Here is a 19,874-nt window from a genome sequence, read left to right on the forward strand (position 1 = left end):
TAAAGCGGCCTGGATTGTCTTGACCTCTCTGCTACTGACTCTTGAGGCGGCTGGCTGAGACATCTGAAAACCGGCTGAGAGAATATGAGGATAGTTATTTGAGTGCGTGTGCACTGAGGTGTTTTACTGTTCTCTAACCCTGTTCTGGTGGAGTCGGGAGTCAGTATAGTGACTGGCAACGCCCCGGACGACAGGCACAACTTTATTTAATCCTGTTCTGATACACAAACCCTGATGAGGATTCATGACCTTCAATTCATTGATAATCATGGAATCTGCAGGAAGAATACATCAGTAGAAGTAGGCGTAAAGCTGAACATATTCCTGCTATCTTGGTTCATCTGACCGCATGTTCACTGTTCACTTTGCAATAATTTGACCAAATATGAATGAATTTTTATAAGCAAAAACAAGTTTCACATAAATTATGGTCGTTGGTACACCTGCAATTTCATGTTATATGTATCTGATTTATTTCACTTTAAAGTGGCCAATTCCTAAACATATTGTCACGATTTTGGGGTGTGACTATAGACAGGGTATGAATTGGATACTGGATTTTTTGACACAACTCGGAACTAGACGCAATTATAGCGCCATCGCTGGTCGGGTACGGCCGAAACATGTTGCAAAGAGGAGCAGTACGTGAAAGAATAGAGTTGTAGTTCAGTGATAAATCAGTGGAACAGGATGCTGAAATACTCTTACAATATTAATGTTACTTATCATCTTAACCTTAACCAGTTTAAGGGGAGATGCACTACTTCTAAGGCACATATAAGAGACAAAAGTGAGTAAAATTTCAAATGCCAGAAACATAAGAAGCGGACCTGTTTAAAGAATTTTATTAAATTAGTTAATGTATCAAAGCAATATAAATTCAAACAAAGTCGTGAAACATATTTAGGAAGGTTTACTTCTCCACATCTTAAAATTAAAAGGAACATTTGCATTTTCAGTCAGTACCACGGAGGGTCATTGCATCCACATGTCAAGGCTATTGAACTTCTAATCCAGTATAAACGTCTAACCACGCCACATTCAATATGCAGTCAGGTTGATTGGACAAAAGTATAGAAACAAATTAATATTTCGACAAAAAGGGCCTATAACTACAACCATTTGATTATATTGCTTTGGGCTATGTCACTGTGTAGACTAAAATTGTTTATAAGAAAAATGTTGTCTCCAGTGTCAATGTCTGTTCATCTCTTGTAATGGATGCAGCTTGCATCTCTGTAACGTTCATACTCTTCTACAGGATTACGCGCTGTCACAACAGAAGAACAGAATCCGGAAAATCATCCCAATATGGACCATATCATTGAAGAAATAATTTTGTCATAAAAATATCCGTGACATGTTTTGCGTCTGAAATCATTTAAAATTTTTAAAAATGTTAATAAACAGTGCTGATTGGAATCAATAAAATTCATGCACTGAATTAAGTTAACAAATGTCCCATTCATATCTGAGAATATTCTCGCTGAGGAGCCTAGCCTATGAAGTTATAACGTTAGGGTTTTATAAAGACTGCCTCCAAAATGCGCTTCTAATGAAAGTTAAAATTTGAAAATATAACATGCAGGGTACAATATGCATCATAAGAACTCTATGGTTATACATATTGGTGTTTGTAGTACATAAAACATAGTAATGATAACCAAGAAATTTGTGTTACCTAAAGAATATGAAGGTCACTGTTTGTCGTTACAATTATATTTCTGAGATTCGAGATAAATTCCGGTTCAACAAGACGCCAGCTTCTCAAATATCCAAGCTCTTTCAGATGCTCACAGTGCCGTATCAGCAGCTCTACTGTCCTCATGGTCAAAGCTCCAGGGGCAATTTCTTCTACTTTAAAGCACACAATGTTTCTGAATGCGCCTTGACGCACTGCATCTTCGATGAAATCATCATTGAGAGTGTTCACTCCTGTGCACTCAAGTATCTGCAGATTGACATAATGTTGCAAGTGGCGAAAATCAATTTCATGATGAGAATCCCCTAATAATTTTAAATCAGTCACACTTCTATAGTGAGGGGGATCAGTGCCGAGTATTCCATTTTCATTTAATCGCACAAATGAGCATCTTTTCAGAAGCAGACACTCCAAGGAAGAGCAGAAGTTTACAATTTCGACCATTCTTACATTTTTAATATGAACCAGATAGAGATGGCAAAGTCTGTGACCCACGCCAATCAGGACGGCATTTAAATTACAGCTTTCATAGTCTGCTTTTCTAATCTGTAGATGATCCAGTCTGTTTAGTGCAACCATGTTTGCAAGATTTTGGTTAATGTCATACATTACAACTGTTGAGAGGTTAGGACATTTCTGTGTTAGAACATTAATGTCACGAATATACCCGGTATATTGTGTTATCGTATATAGCTCTTCTTTAAGAATATGTTCGAAGATGTTATATGTAAGTGACGTTATGACAATGTTATTAATGCTCGGCAATACTGAAAGAAGTGCACCATAAAATTCAGTAGTAATGGATGTGAACATTACGTCCACGTGTTCTAACTTGTTTAGTGTCATCAAGTAGTGCACCGAGGCGTCAGTAACAGAGTGTGAGAAACTCAGAATAACAGTCCTCAAATTCCTACAGTGCAACGCCACCTGTTCCACCACTTCATCAGTACAATCACAGTTGTATTGGAATGACTTCAGATGTCTTAAGTGATGGATGTTACTTGCTACTAGGTTCGAGTTATCATTTTCGGTTTTTAAATCGAAGGTTAAAACAGTTAAGTTAGGTACACAAGCCAAGGTTTGAACTATTAGTTTCTGTGCAAAACCGGAAGTTATATCTTTCATATAATATACTCGAGTGCAAGGAAACAGCACAGCGTTAAGTATTTTTGAACACACACTGTCGTGATAATCTTCGTCATACCAAAAGGCGTCCTTTAACTCGCAGCAGGTCTCATCATACTGTGCAATCATGTTGATAATCCTCCTTATTATATGTGTAGCCAGAAGTTGTAAAATGTCTGTCGGTAACGATGTTAGAAGTTCGTAAACCGTGTCACAATCAGCCGTCACATTCTGCGTCTCCTTCAGATATGCCTCACTGCCAGTCAGCGCTGCTTCACGCAATGCTGTTATCCACGACTCACACGCTTTACGTAACAGCTTGACCACTCTCAGCATAACCAGGGCTTGCAGCTTGCAGGGCTGTTTCCGTTTAGGCATGTTGGTACCCGTGACCTAAAAACATTTCAATGATAACGATAAAGGTACCCTTTCCACAGTCATCTTTTCTTCCACTAACGATCGTCTGTATTGCTATAAGGCCTGGAATCTAAGTGCCCAGTTCAATTCACTACAATTGCACATCCGAATCTGGTATTTAGTTAAAACAACACTTGTCTATCACGCAGGAATATTCTTGGTAAGTTCTTGGGGGTAAAGGGCGGCCGGCGCGTAGGGCTGAACCTTACCACCATCTATGAGCTGATTGTCTAGAAAATGTGGGAACCTCAACATCACACAACCCTATGGGCCTCCAAGGCCTGTTACATGGATGCCTTTACATTTTTTACTTACTTACAAAGGTATCAAATTATCAATTCTAATGAGAAACATATGGAGCCACGTGTTTAATTACGTAGCCCGCAATATGGGTATATGGGAAACTGGAGATGAAGTTGCGTGCATGCTGTCAATATCATATCATAAGTGTTACACTGAACTTCGTTAAATTCTAAATGAAGGACTCCTTAGGGAATGTTAGTGACTGATGAATATCACACAGACTGGTTCACTCCTGGGAGGAGCGTCACTGCTACAGTTCCTCTGAGTGGACTCAAACCACGATGACCGTTCTTTCAGCCCGTGGAGCTTTTCTAGAATAAGACCCTTCCTGATACAGTTACACGTTGAGGAATTTGAAGACGCGGCCCACCCTACAGGAAGTTCTAACTCTACGCTGGATCAGGCGAACGCGGAAGATTGTTCTGACACCAAGAGTAACGTACTCGAACGCAAAGCCACTCACTGGACAATGTGATGGAGTGCGGTGGGAGGCCGATGCGCAGTAAACTACAGCCCAAACCCTTGTTCTATAACCTAACCAAAATTATTCCAAACCGAGACACTCAGTTTTTGGTCTGCCGGAGTGCGTAGAGGGGAGAATATGTAATAGTGCAGTGTGAGAAACTTCTGTGGCAACATAACCTAACGTATCCTAAAGTCCGATGGGCACTATTCTACTGCGCAAACTTCAACTGATAAAACAACCTAACGTATCCTAAAGGCCTATGCCACACACAAGAGAATCTGTCGGATTGCGGGCAGGTGGATACGCAGTAATATTCTACGCAATGCTTGTCTGACCATCCATACTTACCTAAAGAAATCGAAACTAAGGTCCCCCATACACATACAGTTTGGTCTTCCGATCGACCTTACAGGCAAAACTGTGACACTTTATCCCTTCCCTTTCCTCCTCATACACCCGCAGATAAAGCGGCAGGCTTCATGCCACAATCTCGGTCTTCCAGCCTATAATGTTGAGTGACACACGTCACGTGCTACGGTCCTGCAGGCAGAACTGACGGACTGACGGGTTTCCTACAGGCTAACAGTCCAAACGATTGGCCGGTCGGCCGCACCACACACGTCAGTTTCGCCTTTCAGTCTTCAACTGTGCAGGCCGAACTGGAGGCCAAACTGTGTGTGTATGGGGGCCCTAAGTCACTCACTAGAAGATCTATTTGAACGCTGGCTGCAGATCCTGGGATTTTAGGGAGAAATTATGAATAGGCGCAGAATATGGTAGCAACGAATATACTTTTGAATCGGTATTGAACAGTGACGTCATAAGCAGAAATATTTCTGTGGATAGCTGCACCAAGGAATGTGTATTATCCTTTTTGTTTTATAACGGCACTGCCATTAGTGGAACTGTTAGTGTACGCGGTAGAGCTACGAATGTACAAGTTTGCAGATGTTTTATTCGTTATTTTAATTTAATATCAGAGTGCAAATGCAGATGTTCTTCTACGATGTAATGATTGTCACGTTTCAAAGATTACGTCCCTTTTTGAATTTCAGACTCAAGAGATTCCCCTCTTTGACAGTTGGTTGTAAGCTATACTCTATTAAACTGTAGCTGCCTATCAGAATAAAAATATATTACTAAAATTCAGAAACTTGAAGCTCGAGGAGATAGTGAGATTGAAGAATACCGGAACAATATTGGAGAGATGAGGGTAATTTTGGCGACTATTGCCAACAGACTTGGGTGATTTAACCCTCTAAAATTTCATGACCATCATGAAGAATGCGATAAATTGTAAGGAAAATAATTTTCGAAACTGACACCCATGAAAATGAGCTTGCTCAGTATCTGAGACACAATGCGCTGTAAACAGAACAAGAATGTGCTGAACCCTCTGGTACGCACTCTTCAAGCCACTGGAGGGAGAATCGCTCTGCCCTTTTGCACAAGGCCAGTTTTTGTGGTTATGGGAGAGGGGGTGGGTGGATGGTTGCGCCAAGGCATTTCAGTTCGCTCTAACGCGGTTCTGAGGCAAAAGCTGAGATTAAGAGTCATGACCTTCATCGATACTCATGAAATCTGCCCGTAGCTTATGTCACTAAATCAGGTATAAGGGAACTGTTACCCTTCTTATCTGTTATCAAACTGCGTTCATAAGGAAGAGTTTTTTCTCTTTATATGACTGCGACAATTTCCTCCACAAGTATGGTATTTGGTGTACCTGCAACTGAATATTCTATGTATCTGGATTGTCCCATTTTACACTAACGTATTTCTAAACTGTTTATAATAATATTTGTTCCTAAGAATTCGAGTTTCTGTACCTATTTTTTTTTCGGTGTCTCATTAGGATATTTTATAGTATGTTACTTGGAATATTTTAAACAAATTTTGTTAAAAGCAATTTTCTACAATTTTTAAAAAATATAAACACCTTATTTTCATTTTTATACGTTTGGCATTGCTATCACTTGGAACATTGGACTCTTCAGCTTGAGGAGTCCAGATATACGAGGAAATGCCTAAGCTGATAGAAACTTGTAGGGGCGGGGCGGGGGAAGGAAATTTCCATTCTAACTGAGCTGATCTGATCGTTGCTTCTTACTAATATTACTGTGCTTTACATACTTAGACATCATGATGGAAGATGTACTACCTCAACTGCAAAACAAAGCGACAAACATGTATAAAACTGTAAGCATCACAAACTTAATAGATCAATGTTCATTAAGTATTTTATTAAACCAATTAAAATATTAAAGAATTACAGTCAAATAAATTCATAAAATATAATTAACTGACCTTCATTCTGATCCTCTTACAATTAAATTAAAGAACTGCATTAGCAATTAATCACTATACTGTAAAGTCAGTTTTCACATCTTATGGTTACTGAACTTCAAAACCAAAAGTAAACGAGTTACCGTGTCGTGTTCAACTAGTAATCAGACTTGGCATAAGGACAAAAGCAGATTAATTTTCGGATAAAAGAGGCATAAAAACATAATTCAAATGACAGTATTTTGAGTTTAATCATGGCGGTCTCCAATTGTTTTAGTTTCTGATGAAAGTATAAAATTTAAACTTAAACATGTCCACTACTGTATGTATCACAAGTACTACTATAGGACATAGATAGGGTAATATATATGTATGTGAAATTATATAACACTCTTTCAATTATTCTTAATGCAGTCTCTGCTGACTAATAGTATATACGGACATCAAGGTTCATGGATCTTATTCTCCTTCTGAGTTCTGTGCATTGGCTTTGAGAGAGAAGACTCCAAGTTTTCAAGTATCCGATCTCTGTCAAATGCTCACAGTGCTGTAACAGTAGCTCAATTGTCCTCATGGTCAAAGACCCAACATCACTTTCCAATACACAAAAGCGCAGAATATTTCTGAATGCGCCTTGTCTCATTGTTTCATCGATAAAATCATCAGTGAGGATGTCCACTCCATGACACTCTAAGTGTTGCAGATTGACGTAATGTCGCAAGTGACGAAAATACATTTGGTGAGGAGAATTATCCAATAATATTAATTCAGTCACACTCCTATAATGAGGAAGATCTTTGTCAATGATGGAATTTTCTTTAAATGGTAAAAACGTGCATTCCTCCAAACTGAGAAGCTTCAAAGAAGAGCACAAGATAACAATGTGGGCAATATTTACATTTTCAACAAAAGAAAGACGTAGTTCGTTAAGCCTCTCTCCCATGCCACTGAGGACGGCGTTCAGATTAAACGAGTCAGAATTTCCTATCATAATTTTCAAGTTAACCAATCTCGTCAGAGTAGTCAAGATTGTGAGATCATAATTAAGGGAATATACTTCCACTGTTGTGACGTAGGGACATTTTTGCGTTAGAGTATATATATCACTAATAAACCCTTTAAACTCTGTTATCGTGTAGAGATTCTCTTTTGAAATGAGATTGAACAAGGGATATATCCGTGACATTATGTCGATGTTCGTGATGCTGGGTAAATCTGAAAGCAGGGACCCATATGCCTGAAAAGAAACGGTCGTATAGGTCAAGTTTAAATATTCTATTTTCTTTAGTTTCAACAGGTGTTGCACGGAAGCATCTGTAACCGCACGTGACTCTCTGAGATTAATCGTCTTCAGCTCAGTGCAGTGCAGTCCCAGCTGTTCCACCACATTGTCAGTACAGTGATACTCATATTGAAAGTGTTGTAAGTTCCTCAGATGGTGAATGTTAGTGGTTAAAAGCGACGAATTATCCATATTGGTTCTGGTATCGAAAGCTAAAGTAGTTAACTCAGGCACACAGTCCAAAGTCTGAATAATGATTTTTTGTACAAAACTGAAATATATGTTTTTCGTGTCATATTCTGTAGTGCAATTTAGTAACACAGCTTTAAGCATTTTTGAACACACATTCATGTGGGCGTCTTCATCGTACCAAGGAGCGCGTTTTAATTCGTAGGACATACCATAATAAACAGAGATTATCGAGATAAACTCATTTATTATTAAAGGAGCGAAATGTTTGGAAACTTCTATCGACATGGACGTTAGATAATCGTGAACGTTGCCACAATCAGCCGTCACATTCAGCGTCTCCTTCAGATATGCCTCACTGCCAGCCCGTGATGCCTCACGCAGTGCTGTTGTCCATGCCTCATAGGCACAACGCACCGTATTGACGATTCTCAAGAGACACAGTTCTTTCAGATTCATGGGCTGTTTCAGTTTAGGCATGGTGCTGCCTGTGACCTGAAAACATTTCAATGATCATGATGTATATACGCTTTAGATAAGGGGCCGAAAACCCATCCCAAATTCATCCTTCTTTTCCCCAACAATTGTTTATTTACTAGAAGATCTGGAATGGAATTTCCCGGATAAATTCAACAGATTTCCCTTTCAGTAACACTTTTTTTTTGTGGGTGAACATCTTTGGATCGTTATAAAAATTTATCAACTCCGTCCAGTGTGACTGATAAATGTATTATTTAATCTTTCATTCTTGGCATATTTCGGTCTGAGAGACCAACTTCAGAAGGATACGTTATATCAATACAAGCGGTAACTATTGATTGGTCAATATCAGTATATACTCGTACATACAATATCATTGCAATGCCATGAATATAAAATCTGATCCTTTAACAACTACAGCGATGTGCATGAATATATTAAAATAAATATTAATTTTTATAATTAATGTGTCTAAAATGTGGTGTAAAAAGACGCTGCTAAAATTTAGAACCAATTGGTTTTGAAGAAAGCAGTCTTCTAGGATGTGGCACCGTGTAGATGTGGTGTTAACCGACATTTCGGAGGAACGTATCGCCTCCATCTTCATTGTAGAAGGAAAAATAAGAAAATCCGCAAGCGAAGAGACCGTGAGAACAGTCTGCTTGTATCGGTTCTCACGGTCTTTTCGCTTGCGGATTTTCTTATTTTTCCTTCTACCCTGAAGATGGAGGCGATACGTTCCTCCGAAACATCGGTTAACACCACATCTACACGGTGCCACATCCCAGAAGACTGTTTTCTTTATTGTCACCGCCGTGAAAACCTCACATCTTACAACTTGGTTCTTGTCCTTCACACTGTCACTCTTTAAAGGATGTTGGGTGTGTACCACGTCGTGGTTCCGTTGTTTGTCCTGTTGTTCGGGCCGTGCCGTGATTATATATATTCATACACATCGCTGTAGTTGTTACAGGATCAGAGTATATTGTATGTATGTATTGATATTGACCCATCGCATTGTAATAGTTGTTTCCGCCTGTCTTGATATATCCTTCTGAAGATGGTCTCTCAGACCGAAACATGTTAAGGATGAAGGATTAAAAAATCATTTATCAATCACACTGGACGGAGTTGATAAATTTTTATAACATGGTTAATGTGACGGACAAGGATGAAGCAAGTCAAGTCTTTGGGTAGCTTAGTACGTAAACAAGAAATCAGTCAAAAAGGTAGCTAATCCAGTGTATAATTTGGCACAACGCAATGATATATGACAAATGGATGTAAAGATGCAAACATGTTGTCAGTGGTATACCGTGATTGTTAGGCAGGTCATCTATAAATTCTATAGGTATAACTCGGGAGGAATTGGAGGTGAGTGACAATTTCACAATCCGAATCTTTTATCCCCTGGGAGCGTCGCATCTACACGCAACAGAACTGCGAGTGCGCCCTAAATTTGGTACGGACAAGGTGGAAAAGAGACAATTCTCATGACCTGCATAGAATGTGACCACAACTATCGGGTGTTCAGATCGTGCACTTATCTCAGATGAAAATATATGAGACGCTGCCGTCGTGTGTGGACACGGTATTGCAGCGAGTCTGACGCCATCGATACTAAATTCATACTTAACCATTTTCTTTCTTTGCGTAAATAATTTAACATTGTTTAAATACGGAACAACTGTTGTTGCAACTTAATTACAAGGCTCACTTGTACGTGTGTCTCAAGGCTGCAGTGGCGTCAAGGGTTTGGACGACAAAAATAAATTAATTATCATGATATGAGGTACATACATATATATAGGTAAAAAAGAAATAAAGCTGTCCCTGTAATAGGCCCATAGGGTTGTGAGACGTCGAGGTTCCCGCATTTCCCTATACAATTGGCTCACGGATGTCGGTGAGGTCAGCCTTATGTGCCTGCTAGTCGCACTTTAGCCCCAGGAAGATTCCTGGTACTCATTTCTGTTATAGGCTGAGTCGGCTCCTGGGTCATAGAGCGGCTGGAAGGATTAGGCAAATTGAAAGAATCGAATAACCTCATCAGGTATCGAACATACAATATTCCGGCTTGTAGCAAGTGCGAATAGTACGTGCCAGCTATCATTATATTATACATATAGTGTGTATGTAGTCGGCGGAATAAATAACGAATCTGTGATAATTCTGACTGTACAGGATGGTATAACGGGTTGTTTATAAATGACGGATTGTAAGTGTTCTGGAAGGTTCTATCACGAAAACATGTCTGGCGGAACTGAAAGAAGTCGTGGAAGTTTCATTCAGAATTTCCGGTTACTCTGTAGACTCGATCCGAGTGAATGGGGAGAAAGTTAACTCCATAGCGATGAGTTTGGCGTGTAGATGACATGTGTCTACGTAATCTTGGCAGAAATTCACTCTGATTCGAATTGAACTGAAGTGTCCAGTGCACGGTATGAGGCACATCTCTAAGTGCTGACGTCCTTAGGTATCGCCCTGTTTCAGTATGGGATGTTTGAAAGCGACGATTTACCTAACTTCAAACATTGTAAAACGAAAGCTGTCTGCGTGCTTTAGCCACTTACTTACTTACTTACTTACTTACTTACTTACTTACTTACTCATGGAGCTGAGCCCTTCTGGAGGAGCCGCCAATTCTGCAGCTACTCAAGAATCTCCCAGCATTTTATGGAACCCGAAGGTTCATTACCGTGTTCACAAGAGCCCTCCACTGGTCCCTATCCTGAACCAGATATATCCAATCCCTACCATCCCATCCTATCTCTCTAAGATCCATTCCAATATTGTCCACCCACATACGCCTTGGTCTTCCCAGTGGTCTCTTTTCTTCTGGCTTTCCCACCAATATCCTATACGCATTCCTCGTCTCCCCCTTTCGAGATACATGACCTACCCACCTCATCCTCATTATGCAGTTTCCTCCACCCTCCTGTCACTTCATCCCTCTTCGGTCCAAATATTTTCCTTAACACCCTGTTCTTAAACACCCTCAGTCTATGTTCCTCCCTTAATGTCAGAGACCAAGTTTCACACCCATACAGAACCACAGGCAAAATTATAGTTTTGTATATTCTAATTTTTATGTTTTTGGACAACAGACGAGAAGACAAAAGGTTCTGGACTGAATGGTAGCGAGCATTACCCGAGTTCAATCTCCTCTTAATTTCCTCCTGAATCAGGTTACGATCTGTTATCGTTGTTCCCAAATATCTGAAGTGTGCCACATTTTCAGAACATCTGTTTACTATCTTTATGTCATGATTTGCCCTGCATTTTGGTGACGAGTCAGTAACACATACTTGGTTTCTCTGTGTTTACTTCGAGACCAACCTCTTTACTTGCGTCAATTAAAGTTTGTGTGTTTTTCTTTATGGTATCTACATTATCACCCAGTAGATTCACATCATCGGCGTAGACCAACAGCTGATGTGTCCCGTTTAATTTCAGTCCCACCTGGTTTCCCTGGACCTTCCTAATTGCATATTCTAAGGCAAAGTTGAAAAGGAGTGGCGATAAAGCATCTCCTTGTTTTAGACCATTCTGGATAGGAAACTTATCAGACAAATGTTTACCTACACGTACTTTACTGTACGTTTCGTTTAAACACATTTTAATCAACATAACTAGTTTCATGGGTATCAAAACTGTATTAGAATATTGTACTCTACTTCCCTCCCAACTGAATCATAGGCTTACTTGAAGTCTATGAATAGCTGATGTACTGTCTCATCCTACTCCCATTTTTCTCAAATAGCTGACGAATGCAAAAGATCTGATCTGTAGTTGATCTGTTACATCTAAACCCACACCGATGATCCCCAATAATTTCATCTATATACGGACTTAACATTGAAAGAAGAATATTGTACAAAATTTTGTATCAAGTTGATAGCCTCTTGCTTGAACAAGTTCTGCCGGAATTTGATCACTACCTGGCGATTTATACCGTTTCAATTTTGCAATAGCAGTAGTAAACTCGAAAGGGCTAGGATCCGGTATTATTGGCTCAGCTGTATGGATTTCTGTCTGCTTAACAGCACTGATCCTATGTACATTCAATAACTGGGAGAAGTAGTTCCTCCACCTATTCACAATGTTGTGGGAATCTGCAAGCAGATCACCATTCTGATCCTTCACTAAGTTACTGCTAGGTTGGTAACCCCTCTTAAAGTCATTTATTCCTCCATACATGTCTCTAATATTCTTGTTCTTACTGTTCATTGCAAGCTCATCAATTTTGTCTTTCAGATATTCCCTCTTTTTTTTCCTGAAATGCCTGCTGATTTCACGTCTTATGTTGTTCAGATTATCCCCATTCAACTCGCATGGATCCTGTAACCACTGCAATTTGGCTTGCTTTCTTTGATCTAATAATTTTGAGCATCCTTCATCGAAGCATGGCTTATTCTTCTTCGGTTCATAATAACCTAGACTCTCTTTGGCAGACATTTTTATATTCTCTCTAATAGTTTCCCAAGTTTTATTAACATCTACCTCTATGCCCAAGTTTTCCAAAGCCGCGAATCTATTTGAGATTTCAACACGATACTGCTTTTTACACTCTATCTCATTTAATTTCTTGAGATTGAACCTCTCCATATGAACTCTCTGTGTTGTTTGTTTGCTCACTGCCAGTCTTTCCCTAACCTTTGCCACCACGAGGTAGTGGTCAGTATCACAATCTGCTGCCCTGAATGATCGGACATCAAGTATACTTGAGTGCTGTCTCCTATCTATCAAAATATTGTCTATATGATTGTGTATCTTCCCATCAGGAGATATCCAAGTAAATTTATGGATGTTACGATGTGGGAACATTGTACTTTTGACAGTAAGATTTTTTGATGTGGCAAAGTTTACTACTCTAACTCCATTATCATCACTAATTTCATGCAAACTCTCATTCCCAACTGTTGGTTTGAAAATGTCTTCCCTCCCTACTTTGGCATTGAAATCTCCTAACAAAATATTCATAGGGTACTTCGGGAATTTATCAAATACATGTTCTAGTTCTTCATAGACTCTATCCTTTATGTCATCAATTTTATCTTCTGTTGTGGCGTGAACATTCAAAACAATAATATCACACCAGCGACCTTTTAGTATTATATAGGATATCCTATCACTAACGAACTCTACCCTCTTTAACTGTTGATATGATTCTCTTATGTACGAAAAAACCTGTACCTAATTCATGATTTTCATTCCCCTTTCCATAGAAAATTGTATATTCGCCTGCTGGTGGGATGCCACCTCCGTCCCTTCCGACCTCCTGTACTCCCGCTAAATCTAACTTATATTTTGAGATTTCTTCTGCCACTGCCCTGAGCGAACCTGCCCTATACATACTTCTAACATTCCAAATGCCAAATCTCATACGATATATGATATTGCCAAATCTCATATCCATTTTCATTAGCTTAGGTCATTTATCCAAGTATATGCGATAAGTGGACACAAGTTAGAATGACGATTTTCACGTTAAAGATTTGTGTTGTTACTTCGTAATTTGCGTGATAGTGCGTGAAATGCACTTAGAAACATGCGTACTTCTCGTTACTAGAATCTTCCGTTTGCGCGACGTGTTGAGTTCCTGTTTTCTTATAAAGAAGACGTTAATATTTCGCATAAGACTAAAACGCATCCTACTTACAATATTATATTTAAGCATGCTGTTACACTCACACAATATATGAGACAAACTCCGTCTTAAGTGCAACAATTTAATTATAGTTCTTCCTTCTTTCCTTCCTCCACACTACATNATCCTACTTGTTGTGCAAGTATATAGAAGTGCTAGAAAGTATGAGAATTCTAATTGGCGACTGCGGTATAATTTTGAACCGATGAGAAATTTCGCGGACCCAGAGAACGCAAATAATTTTTTCTCCGCAAAACAGTTCCAGACCGGCTGCATAATGTCATTGTTAATATTGTCAAGGCCGCACCATAGCTCAAGCGGTTAGTCGTTGCCTTCGCACCTCGGCGGCTCGGGTTCGATCCCGGGTCTGGTCAAGTGGGATTTGTGGTGGACAAAGTGGTGCTGGGGCAGGTTTTCTCCGAGTACTTCGGTTTCCCCTGCCAATCTTCATTCCACCAATTGCTCCACAATCACCCTCACCTATCATCTGGGGCTGGTACAATAGGCCAGAAGTGGCCGCAGTACAAGGGACATAGTCCCACCCCACTGGCAATAAAAATAGTATTGTCAATATCTTATACGTGAGACATCTTGGAAAAACTGAGATCTTCTCATTACAGCACAAATCCAGACTCAAATTAACTGACGAGGACAATATATGTAGATTGGCAGAAAGGCTGTCTGCTAACGTTCGTGTTGGAAGAGCACATGTTCTGGCGTCTGTAAGGCTCAACATTTCCACAGAATGCTTAGGGAGGGGGGTAGTATGAAGAAGAGAAAAATGTGACTTCGAGAGTATTTTCCGTTTGCACGTTAGTCACTTACGCATAAGAATCATCCATTACTCAAATTGTGTCGTTTGATAATTTGACATTTTGTTTTTTTTTTTTTAACAACTCCTCCTTCAGTCCTAATTGTGTTAGGGAAATAATGAGAAAATAATAAGTGAAATTCCGATGAAGTATTGACCTGTTGGAAGAGTTCTGTCTTCTGGGATGTAGCGCCAAGCAGCCCGTCGGAAATCAAGCGCGGATTCTTCCTTCCTATGTGAAGTTCGACTCATTCTTTGAACCTGAAGATGGAGTTGAATTTCAACGGATTACATTATATTTCATCCCAGAAGACAGAACACTTCTTAAAAGCGCTGTCAGAACTTTAAATCCTTCATCACCCTCGTCTCTTTGAAATAAACTATTGGGCGACTAGAGAACGACAGCTGCTTGTTATTTATAAGAACGCTGTTCTCTCAAGGATCACGAATAAAAATTATTCTCACACACATACACACACTCAGAAACACACTCACAATGGCACAATCATACCCAAATATATATTCAAAAACAGTCTTACAAATACACATACACATGCACAAACACACTCACACACACATACACATCCACAAGAACACTCACATACGCATGCACAAACACACAAATAATCATACACATGCACAAACACACACATTTTTTATATACATATTGCTGCATACACTGCCCATGTGTCCCCTTTTGAACGTTCGAAACAGCTTCTCAGTGTTCAAGAAATTTTGTATGATATTGGGCTCATAAATCGTCTGTTTACAACCACGCATTTCATTTGGTTTTATTGCAGGACCTTGTAATGTTTAGGAAGATGCCTCTAGAATGTACTTTCGCGGATGTGTATAGAGACACACAAACTCATGCCTATGTAAAATAACCAAAATATATTACAATGTAGCATCTACGAATTTGCAAGAATCAAAGAGTCTCGAATAGAAGTAAGTGTGGAAGCAAAAGCAGTCCTGTCATTTATACTGGAAGTGGGAAACACGAAGTGTGTTAACGTGTGATCCAATTCTGTGGTCTTGTTGACACTACCCTAATTATACTAATCGTAGAGATTTATTTGTGAAAGCCAAATGTAATATCGTATCTTAGAACGCTTTTATGAGTGATATTGATTTAAAAAAAAAAAAAACATAAATTTGTAACCGTGTTCGAGGCAAATATTATCGTTAGGTTCTGGGTCTCGTTTATACAAATAAAATTCAAAATTGATTGAGATGGGAGTATCCGACAACACGCGGGTACAATTTGAGTTTGTTTACAACACCCATTAACATGTCAATACCCACCTTACTAATGCAAATTTTAAACAAAATCTTCGAGTCGAATTTAAATTGAATTTCATCATACAGCATTCAGCGTGGGTTCACGCCGAATGCCATACACATCTTCACTATCTGCAGCACTTTCATATGGACAAATAAGAAATAATTCATGGGAACAATTAAAATCATATTAATACTGATGCTGCAACTGTTGAAGGACCATTACTAAATTATATTTAATAAAATAATTTTCTAAAACACGTGAAATGGACCATAAATTATACGAATATAAATTTGAGCAATGCCCCCGAAATACATTTTATAGGTACTGTGTTTCGCTGACTCTGTCTTCTTCCTCATGAGTTGGATGCCGTTCTAATGTGCCCAGCTGAGCAGAATTACTTACGTCTTGCTTCTGGTATCGTAAAGAGTTGAAAAATGGTATGTCCCACAGTAAAAAATTTGTGAGATCGAACTCCGTGTACGATATATTCCGAATGAGAAATAATTGTTTTAGTCCACTATAAAGTTCTCGGAACGAAGCTCAATACTTCTGTCGCTCTCTCTCTTCGAATAACCTCCGAGCCCTGCTAACTTACGGTACTAGATGATTTTATAACCCACTGTAATCCTAGGGACATATTCACACATCAAGACGATGCAGTAACAAGGGCATAAGAAAACTACTGAATTTCAAGTAAAGTACTGCCAGTGATTTCAAATAAACACTGCGAAGACTGCAGCACGCGGCACCCCTGATGATGGTCACTCGTTACTTACTGCCTCTGCGGTGTTTGAGAACCTTACCCTCCTCTAAGAGAGAGGCCCATTCCTACGCTGTTCATTAACCCCATATTCCCGTTTAATTATTAGCATACAGATACATGAAGACCAGGCCTATGTTCTACTGCTGCATAAGAACTAAGTGAGTTACCTTACCTCTGTCTGATGTGTACCGTATGCCGTTACTGCAATGACTGGCAGCGAATACTGGTCCCATCGAATAGTGGCGGTGCCGGACCTGTGGTGATGCAAACGAATTTCCCTTAAATGCAGGGAAATTCTTGTCTTCAGTGAATTATTAACATCTGAGTCAGGAATGTTCCTTGTGTTCTAGTTCTTGCTTCTAGTTTTAGGATGCTTTTCTTATTAAAAAAATGAAAGCAAGTTTATGCGACCTCCATGCTGTCTGTGTATCTTTGCTCATCAAGTTTTATGGCTGATACAATCGACACGAATCTTCCATGAATATTACGAATACACATATCAGCAGTAGAATCGCTGGACGCGACGTTTTCTACGTAGCCCTTGTCGTGTAAAGGAGAGCAGGCGATTACTCCCCCCCCCCTCTTGGCACTACAGCCCCAGTGGGCCTAGGCCTACCTCCATGAACTTCTCCGTTTCGGTTTTTCTAGATCTTACACATTCAGTAGGACTCCTTGGGCGCGTGATCAGCTCGTCGCAAGGCCTCTACCTGTACACAAATACACAAAAACGCACACACACAAACTAAACATCCATGCCCTGAGTGGGATTCGAACCCATGATCCCGGTATTCAAGCGAGCGAAGACAGTACATGCCTTAGACCGCTCGGCTACCGTGACCGGCAGGTGACTACTTCATCCCAGAAATACATGTTTTCTCTAAGGCGCTTCCAGTATAGAGACTATAGCTGTTTTGTCGTGCATTGTTTAACGACGAATTCAGCATCAGGTTTATAGCTCGTTTTTCGTGATTTATTAAACAGCGGTTTTAATATTAAGACGAAAGCTGTTTTGACGTGGATTATATAATGGCGTTTACAGTATCAAGATTAAAACTGTTTTGTCTTGGGGTCTTCATCGATATTTTCAGGTTCGTAACTATATCCGTTATATAATAGGGTGCTTCTGTTTTGTGTGTCTGATTCCGAAATTAACGGCCTTGGGGATTCGTTGCTCTGACCACGCGACACTCTCTATCAGCTAAAGTTGGCACTAACTTCCCCGACAAGCGGCGGTCGCTCGATCGGTATAGTTCGCTTGCGGACTGAAACCACGGAGTTTGTTTATTTTTTTGTGACTGATTCTACTGGATGACAACTCAGGCGGCACAGAGAGTGACTAAAGAAGTAGACAATTGTAACGTCCAGATGCCGTTCTGGAGAGACAAGCAGTCCTGTCTCCATACATATGGCTAAATATATATATATATAGGCTGTAAGTAATTATTATTAGGTGCAGAAGATGGAAGTAACGAATTTTTTTTAATCGGTGTTCTGCAGTGACAACATATGCCGAAATATTCCTCTACGTATCGGCACCAACCACTGAATATATTTTATTTTCGCTTTATGTTTTACAATACTGTCAACATGGAGACTGTAGCGTGGGCGACAGGATGACGAGTGTATAGCTGTGTTTCTACTGATTTTCATGTTCCCAAGATCACGTCTTTTTGATGATATTGACACTTAACAATTTCACCTTCTCAGAATTCTGTAGGCTGTAAGCCGGAATCTGTTAAGATGGAGCTCCCTTTCAGAATCAAATTATATACATAAAATTTTGAATTTTATTGCTCCAAAAGGTAATGAAATTATGGAATCCTGGAACAAATTAGGAGACATGAGATTAAGTTTGGTGGGTATTGGGAAAAGGCCTGGGCTATCTAACCCTACGAAATTTCATGACGATATTATGAAGGTTGCCATAAGCTGTGAAGAAAATACATTTCGAAATTGACACCCTTAAAAATGAGCTTGCTCTGGACCTGAGACAGAATGTATTGTAAACAGGCCAGGAGCATGCTGAACTCCCTGCTACTGACTTCTGAAGCAACTGAAGAGAAAGGCTGCCCCGGTTGTCGGCAATTCACCTTAAGCATCTCGCACACCTGAGCGGAGAACAACGAGAAAATTTGTTGTTCGAAAAATAGAAATTTCACTTCTCTCTGAACTCGGCGGTCCGCTGTGTCATACCAGTGTTATTGTGTTTTATATCGTTAGACGTTTTAAGCTAAAATGTGCTGTCTCAATGACATGTCTAAGTCATAAGAAATGTATAAATCTTGAAGTACCAGAAACATAAGAGCCCAGTCACTTAAATAGTTTTATCTAATTAAAATGTTAAAGCAATACAAAGTCAAGTAAATATATAACATAATTAACTGTCCTTGATTCTCCACCCGTTAGGATTAAGTGCAAGAATTGAGTTGTCAGACGATAACAAGAATATCATACTTTACTAAGTTTTGTGTTCTTGTTGGAGTAAAATTTTGTTATTAGGTTCTGTATCTTGTTTACATGAATTTAATTCTAAATTTGGCAGAGATTTCGTGGCGGGAAGAATGCGGTACATTTTAAGGTTAATTCAGTCATTTGGTAATTCATACATACCGAAGTCACTAACACAATTTCAAACATTATTTATCCATTCTGTATTTCAGCATCCTGCGGCAATTGTCAGTCAATATTGCAACACTTGTTTATTCACTAATTTTAATTTTAGTTTAACATTATACACTTTGACACTACATGTGACACTACATTTGTCTTTATGTGTTAAAACATATCAAGACACCTGAAGATGGCCGTTTGAGGCCGAAACATGCAGTGTCAAAGTGTATAATGTTAAACGAAAATTAAAATTATTGAATAAACAATTTGTTACAATATTGACGGACGATAAATACATGGGCGTTATTTATCCAATTTTATTTTAAAATTAAATTAATCTCTCACCGGGGAGAAGAGCAGTGAATTTTGGTTCATGCTGTTCGTGACTAATGCTGTAAGTTTTGTCCCATTCTTATGTTTAAAAGGGTGGTATGACTGCAAACGTTAAAAAAATCATGGAAACAAAAGAAAATCACGTTACTGTAGTCGCCGCAGTTGTGGAAGAAAT

At 39.3% G+C, this 19,874-nt stretch overlaps 1 protein-coding gene across 1 annotated transcript; it reads right to left on the reverse strand.

Annotated features, from left to right (window-relative positions):
* Positions 1–186: 186 nt before the first annotated feature.
* LOC111874023 lies at positions 187–17,102 on the reverse strand. Its single transcript, XM_023869139.2, has 2 exons — positions 16,929–17,102; positions 187–3,220 (listed from the first exon to the last, which is right to left on the reverse strand). Exon 2 carries the CDS (start codon positions 3,203–3,205, stop codon positions 1,682–1,684), a length of 1,524 nt encoding a protein of 507 aa, XP_023724907.1. The 5' UTR covers positions 3,206–3,220; positions 16,929–17,102; the 3' UTR covers positions 187–1,681.
* Between the last annotated feature and the right edge of the window lie 2,772 nt (positions 17,103–19,874).

This window comes from Cryptotermes secundus, unplaced genomic scaffold (genome assembly GCF_002891405.2).
Source record: "Cryptotermes secundus unplaced genomic scaffold, Csec_1.0 scaffold1230, whole genome shotgun sequence".
Classification (NCBI taxonomy): Eukaryota; Metazoa; Arthropoda; class Insecta; order Blattodea; family Kalotermitidae; genus Cryptotermes; species Cryptotermes secundus.